Below are 6,745 nucleotides of genomic sequence, written 5' to 3'. Positions count from 1 at the left end.
CTCCCATAGAAAACGATAGCCACCATCTCATCGAAACATCGGGACACCTTAGCCTCTATCATTGCGGTGGTCGAAAAGTGGTTTCGTGGCTCCCCCAGAAGTTTTCGGGGTATATGAGAATATATAGGAGGAAGATCTAGGTCAGGGTGTCACCGCGGGGCCCACAAGGTCGAGGGGCGCGCCCTACCCCCCTGCGCGCGCCCTCCACCCTTGTGGCCACCTCGTGGCTCTTCTGACTTGCACTCCAAGTCTCCTGGGTGTCTTCTGGTCCAAGAAAAATCATCGCGTAAGTTTTATTTCATTTGGACTCCGTTTGCTATTCCTTTTCTGCGAAACTCTAAAACAAGGAAAAACAGAAAGTGGCACTGGGCTCTAGGTTAACAGGTTAGTCCCAAAAATCATATAAAATAGCATATTAATGCATATAAAACATCCAAAACAGATAATATAATAGCATGGAATAATAAAAAATTGTAGATACATTGGAGACGTATCATTGAGTACTACCTCATGTACTCATCCCTTACTATTTTCCCTCCAAACTGTGAGTATTTGGAGAAGCTGCCAGAGGATCCCAATGTTGCTGGAGAGTACTTCTATGAGGAGCCAGACCTTTTCAGAGGAGTCGAAGGAATTGACTACATCATCTCTTACGGAGCTGACAACAAAGGAGAAGGATCAGAGCAGCAACAACAACAAGAGTAGTGTAGAATAGTGGTAGCAACGAGCTTGATCATGTGTGACATGATCTAAACCAAATAAGTGATCGCAAGATCAATAGTGGTACCCCGCATTTTGGTACCAGTAGTTTGAATCGTTTCAACGTTGGATCTTTGTTTGAATAAAGGTTGTAATATAATGATGGTTTGGACCCGCTATGTTTTTGTTGTGCACTCTGAGGGATATAAGGTTCATGAGACGATGTCTTATGGGCGTTATATCAATGACAGGCATACTACAACATGAAGTGGTATGTTGGGTCACCATAATATGTGTCTTAACTTTGTACTAACTTTAGTACAAAATTATACTAAAGTTGAGACACTTATTTTGAGATGAAGGAAATATTAAACAAAAAATGTATGGAAATCCATTTCATGAGGAATCTAATCATACCGATTTGATATTATAAATTTTAATTTATTTCTCTACAAATTTTATCAAACTTAAAAGGTTTGAGTTTTCAAAAAATTAATGCACAATATATTTTAAACAAAGTGAGTATTTTTTAAGGAACCCAACAATGCTAATGGCGCAGCAAAGCGCGCCCAACCCTTTTAGTATGGATTATAGATGCTCTTATTTGGTCCACCCACCACAGCATGCTGACATGCAGGGTTCCCATGAAAACAAACCATTGGGTTATAGACTGAAAAAATCATATGGGTTGTTCATCGAGGGGTGGGGAACATCGATCTGTATCCGTATTTAAGGTTACACCGGTCGGTTAGTCACTGGCATGTGGGTCATAGCCACGTAAGCACACAATACATGATGACAAGTTATGTGACCACTTACGAATTTTACAAGTTCTGAAACTAAACTGAACATCGAACGCAAATTCTATCCACTGATATTGAGTCAGAACTATATAAAGCTACTACCCTTAGACAACATTTGAAGTTGTAATGTAGAGAAATCCTCTACCTTTTTTCTCTTTAAGAAAAAGTGAACTTGGAATGTGCCATCGAATACTCCCTCCGTTCACAAATATAATATGTTTTGAATATTTCAATATGAAATATATATAAACTGAAATGATTGAACAAGCACACTAAAACATGTCTATATACATACCATTTAGAAACTAGGGAGGGACTACAAACTTATGTCCTTAGCATGGTTTATTATCGTGTTATCAAAATGGCGACTAATCTGCGCTGGCCCAACCGTTCGGCCGGTCGCGTCGGAGCCATCGGATTTGAGCCGCGTGGGCCATTGGATCCAGGAAAAAAATAAACGGTTTGCCTCCCGCAGCTTCTTCTTCCTCTCGCTGGAATCGCATCTCCCGCTCGGTGCGTGCCTCATCTCCCCTCCGGTGGCCGTCCTCGTCGCCAGTCCCCACCCACGCCGGCCGTCCTCATCGCCGACCCCCATCCTTACCGACCGTCCTCGTCGTCGGTCCTCACCTTCGCCGTCCGTCCTCGTCGCCGCCTTGACCCATGAAACAGCCGCACCTGCGGTTGTGCGGTTGCGGCTCTCAGCACCGATGGGTGTAGCTCAGGTTGTAGCTCCGTCGTCGCCCCTCGCCGTAGCCCTGCCTCCATGGCCATGCCCAACCATCACTTTCTCCTTCGTCATCCATGTGCAAATATATTTTGCTTCACCCATTGTTCATTTTTGCTACGACCGGTGATGGGAATTGCTACAACCATTCATGTCGACAGTCACGGCGGCGACAACGGTTTGCTTTTCATCGGGTTTTTGCCGGGAGTAGCAACACGTGGCACCGGTTGTAGCTTTTCCCACTGTCGGTTGCAGCAAAAAATCGCATGCAGCTCCTACCGGTGAAGGTCGCAGCTCCGGCGAAGGAGTGCCACCATTGCATCAACGGTGAGGTACCGGTTCTAGCTTTTTGTCGCCGGGTTAAAGCTTTTCAAAAGTAGGGTTGAAGCTTTTCATGTCAACGATTGCAACTTTTTTGTTGTGTACTCACGGGTTGAAGCTGCCTACAAAGCCAGTTGAAGTTTTTTATAAAACCGGTTGAAGCTTTCCAAAATGATGGTTGTAGATTTTTTTTTCATAGCGGTGGGTTGAAACTTCTCTACTCCACCGTTTGAAGCCTTTTCAAATACGGGTTGAAGCTTTCACATGAACTATTGAAGCTTTTTTCGGTTGTATGGGGGTCCGTCGAAGCTTTTTCAAACTATAGTTGAAGCTTTCATATGAACGATTGTAGCTTTTTTTCAGTGCATGGTGTCTTGTTGAAGCTTTATATACCGCTGGTTGAATCTTTCGAATCGAACGGTCGTAGCTTTTTTGGTCGTCGGTTGCAACATCGGTGGAGGAGCAAAAATGCTTTCAATTTCGTTTGGAAGAAGATGGTTGCAGCAACAGGGAGAGGAGGTCGCGCCGCCGTGCTAGTAGCATCTCCGGTGGACAGTTCCAGCAGCTCTCGGATGGCTTATCCATGGCGGCTTCCAACTCCGGCTCGCCGAGGCGGAAGGAACCTGCAGCCGCGGGCAGTGGAAAGAAGTGGGCATGGCACTGATGTTGAAGGTATGGACCTGCGCGGGATTGGGGCTAGCTGGCGGTGAGATCTGAAGGAGGAAGAGGAAGGGCATGGCCACCCCCATGCGTGGACGCAGCTGAGAGAGAATTTAGGAGGAAGGGGATCGAGAGGAAGAAGATAAGGCAGGGGCAGGTGAGTCGCGCGAGGCGTACGATAGCCTCAATCGCGTGGGACCGGCCGAAAGTTTCGGCCGCCGACCCATAGAAACGTTTCCCTATCAAAATCGCTAGTTGAACTCCACTAGGTACTACCTCAGCGATGCTACATCTACGTAAAACACAAACGTGAATTAACGTAAACAGCAACGCGGTGAGCTGGGATTGGAGAGAGGAGGGAAGGGGCCCACCCCCGGTTAAAATCAGGGGGGGAGAGAATTTTGTTTAGGCAAGTTACGTAAGGTTTCGTAAGTGTTTACGTAGATGTAGCATTATTGGGTACTACCTATACGTTACTTTCTTAAACGTACACGATATCAAGCAGTAAAAGGAAAAGACATACTAATGCGTTGCATCTGAACATCACATTAAAATAGAACAGACGCTGACGTTAGGGGATGTTTATCTACTGATTACGAATTATAGTTGCTTTTCTTTTTTCCTTTTGGTGCAGAAAGTATCGTGTCAATTTACATGGTTTAGTGTGAGCCTATCTACAAAGATTCTAAGAAGATCCAGGAACAGGTGCAGGTGGGATCCTGAGCAGCTGCTGCAGCAAGCGGGCTGCAAGGCGCTGCGAGACACCTCCAGCAATACGAGAACCAAACACACGGGCTTCACGCTCTTGTAGCACCTGAGATGTAAAAAATGCTATGAGTTGCAGAGTTGTCAATAGCTGTTGAAATACATATAAAAGGAATGAAGCAGCAGTGTACCTGTACAATTGGCTGCAAAAGACTTGGATCAAAGGTATCAGAGGATCTCAAAAGACCCCATATTCTGAGAACAGTGTCTCGTAGCTCCAACATTTGTTCCCGCTCAACATCACTTATCTTAAATGGTCCAGCTGGATTGCCATTGGATATTAATGGCTTCAAAAATTCTGGAGCTGCGTTGTATGAATCAATCAGTGTTCCGAAGGTGATGGCTTCTGTGACACGAACCGCTTCTTTCACAACTAGCACTCTTAAATTCTCTCCATCTGGACCAAGTAGAAGTTTCAAAACCGGTTGTAGAGCATCCTTCGCTACAAACTCTCTATCCTGGCGTCCTTGAACAAGAAGATTTTCAAGCCTATTCCACCTGCAGCAAAGCAAAAGGTGATTCTCAAGACTATCGTAAGAGGATGGTTGTTGGTACAAGCAATATATAATATGCAGAAGCTAGCAGAATAAGTACTTGCCTGAATTTTTCATCCTTGAATAGCAGCTCAATCAGAGCATCTCTGAGATATGGATTGGGATCTGTGAGTAATCTTTTAGCAAAGTAAGGATATGAGGCAGCAAGCACCTTAAAATTAGGATCAGCATAGAGCGCCAGACCTTCCAGCACAGTGAGTGATCGCAGTATCAACGCATAGTAGGCCGGTACTAGATTTGAATAGGCAAGAATTATATCACTGTCTCAGCAAAATTGAGATGTAACCTCATAATACTTAAAACAAAGTAAGACTTACCATTGAATGGGTACTGATAAAGAACAGCGCCTAATCCATCAACTATGGTTTTAAAGTTTAGCTCACTCACTGTTGAATCCAAAGCATCATCAAAAAAATTCTTGAGGGCAGGTACGATTGGGGATACATCCACTTCAGGTTTCAGAAAATCAAGTGCATAATAATCACGAGCCATCGCTTCATAATCCCGATTGACCATGTGAACGACATGCCCTATGATGGCTACCCTTGCATCCTCTGGGGTTTCACTCATCATGCCAAAATCAAGAAAAGCAAGCTTCCCTTCAGGTGTTGCCAAAATATTACCAGGATGCGGGTCAGCATGAAAGTAACCATACTCTAGTAGCTGCCTTAGGCTACACTGTATACCAATGTTTACCAAGTCCAGGACCTTCAAGCCTTGGCCTTCAATGGCAGCTTGTTGATTAAGCTTTACACCCTCAATCCATTCCATTGTCAGTACCTTTGCACTTGTGTAATCCCAAAATATATCAGGGACCAATATGTCTTGCTTGTCAGCATATAATTTTTTAAACCTTCGTGCGTTTTGGCCTTCCTGCATTCATTATTTTTTAACACGATTAGTAACGAATAAAAACATACAATCAGGACACATGATAGCATTTGATTCTGCTGACTCAGCAATCTATGTTGTATGTATTCCTCTTGATTCTATTTTACTCATTTTTTTAGCATTTACAGGTACAGTTGATATGTAGGCTATACTTGTATTAATAGAATATACGCAAAGACAAAGTACCTGGACATAATTAAGCTCTTGGAAAACTCTTCGAGCAAATTCATCTATCAGAGCAACTGCATCAGTAGTTATAATGTCAACATACTTATTTATTAGAAAACCAAGTCCCCTCAGTAGGTAAAAATCACGGCCTATGGTATCCTCGATGCCAGGTCTTTGCACCTTGACAGCTACCAACTGCTCAGAGTATTTCAACCGTGCCTTGTAAACTTGACCTAAACTTGCTGCAGCTATCGGTGAAGGTGACATTGCTGAGTACACTGAATCAAGAGGAAAGCCAAGCTCCCTCTCGATACAGGCAAATGCCTCTTCATCTGGAAATGTGGGGAGCGAATCCTGCAAGACAGCTTCGTGTCAACCATTTGGGAAAACATTATAGCAGTGATAGAAGTAATGCCCCAAGGTTATCAGGAAATATCCCCAAATGGTGAAGTCTAGGTGGTACCGGTGACTTCCATATTCGAATCAATAACCATTTTGGAAATCATCTAGCCACTTCAAAACAATAAGAACCGTGTGATGGAAGGAAAACCTGGTGAATGGTTATCGGATTGGACTGAGTAACTAATTATTCACCACATAAGTAATTAACAGGATAGTAGTGGTCCATTCTTGTTCCTTAAAATAACATGTCTATCTTAAAAGAACTTAAACAGGGATTAACCATATCTGACCGCAAGAAAGCAAGAATTGTTCAGTACTTTCCCAACAATAATTTCGTATCATGAGCACTGAAAACCGGCAAGAAAGAAGGTCCACCTGCAGCTCGGAGAGCTCCTCGAGATACTCAGTCGGGCAGAGGTCAGGCCGCGTGGACAAACCCTGCCCAATCTTGACGAACGTCGGGCCAAGCCTTGTCAGTACAGTTCGCAGCTCGACCGCCCTGGCACGCCTCTTCGCTGACGAGGACGACTCCCCCCTCTGCTGGTCGAGCAGCAGCTTTAGCCCGAATGCCCCCAGCTTCGAGAGCACCTCCGCCGCTCTCATCGCCACCTAATTACACAGCAGGCAATGCACACCACATATGTCAGATTCTGAGAGCCTCGGCTGCTGCCCTTACATCGAGGTTAAAGTATGCTTGGAGATTGGGTCCAGGATTTGCCTGGAAAGGTTGGGAGCCGTAGCGGGAGGCGAGTAGCTCG

At 44.6% G+C, this 6,745-nt stretch overlaps 1 protein-coding gene across 1 annotated transcript; it reads right to left on the bottom strand.

Moving 5' to 3' along the window:
• Window positions 1–3,733: 3,733 nt before the first annotated feature.
• On the bottom strand, window positions 3,734–6,741 carry LOC125529881 (protein ACTIVITY OF BC1 COMPLEX KINASE 3, chloroplastic; the record flags this gene model as incomplete). The annotated part of the gene is made up of 7 exons (XM_048694304.1): window positions 3,734–4,021; window positions 4,104–4,470; window positions 4,571–4,757; window positions 4,844–5,399; window positions 5,604–5,939; window positions 6,363–6,596; window positions 6,706–6,741. Coding segments are annotated over 7 exons (1,845 nt in total), but the record flags the coding sequence as incomplete, so codon positions are not given.
• Between the last annotated feature and the right edge of the window lie 4 nt (window positions 6,742–6,745).

This window comes from Triticum urartu, unplaced genomic scaffold (genome assembly GCF_003073215.2).
Source record: "Triticum urartu cultivar G1812 unplaced genomic scaffold, Tu2.1 TuUngrouped_contig_5924, whole genome shotgun sequence".
In the NCBI taxonomy this organism is placed as follows: Eukaryota; Viridiplantae; Streptophyta; class Magnoliopsida; order Poales; family Poaceae; genus Triticum; species Triticum urartu.
Note: the sequence above shows the minus strand (reverse complement) of the source record. Positions and strands in the feature narration are given on the sequence as shown.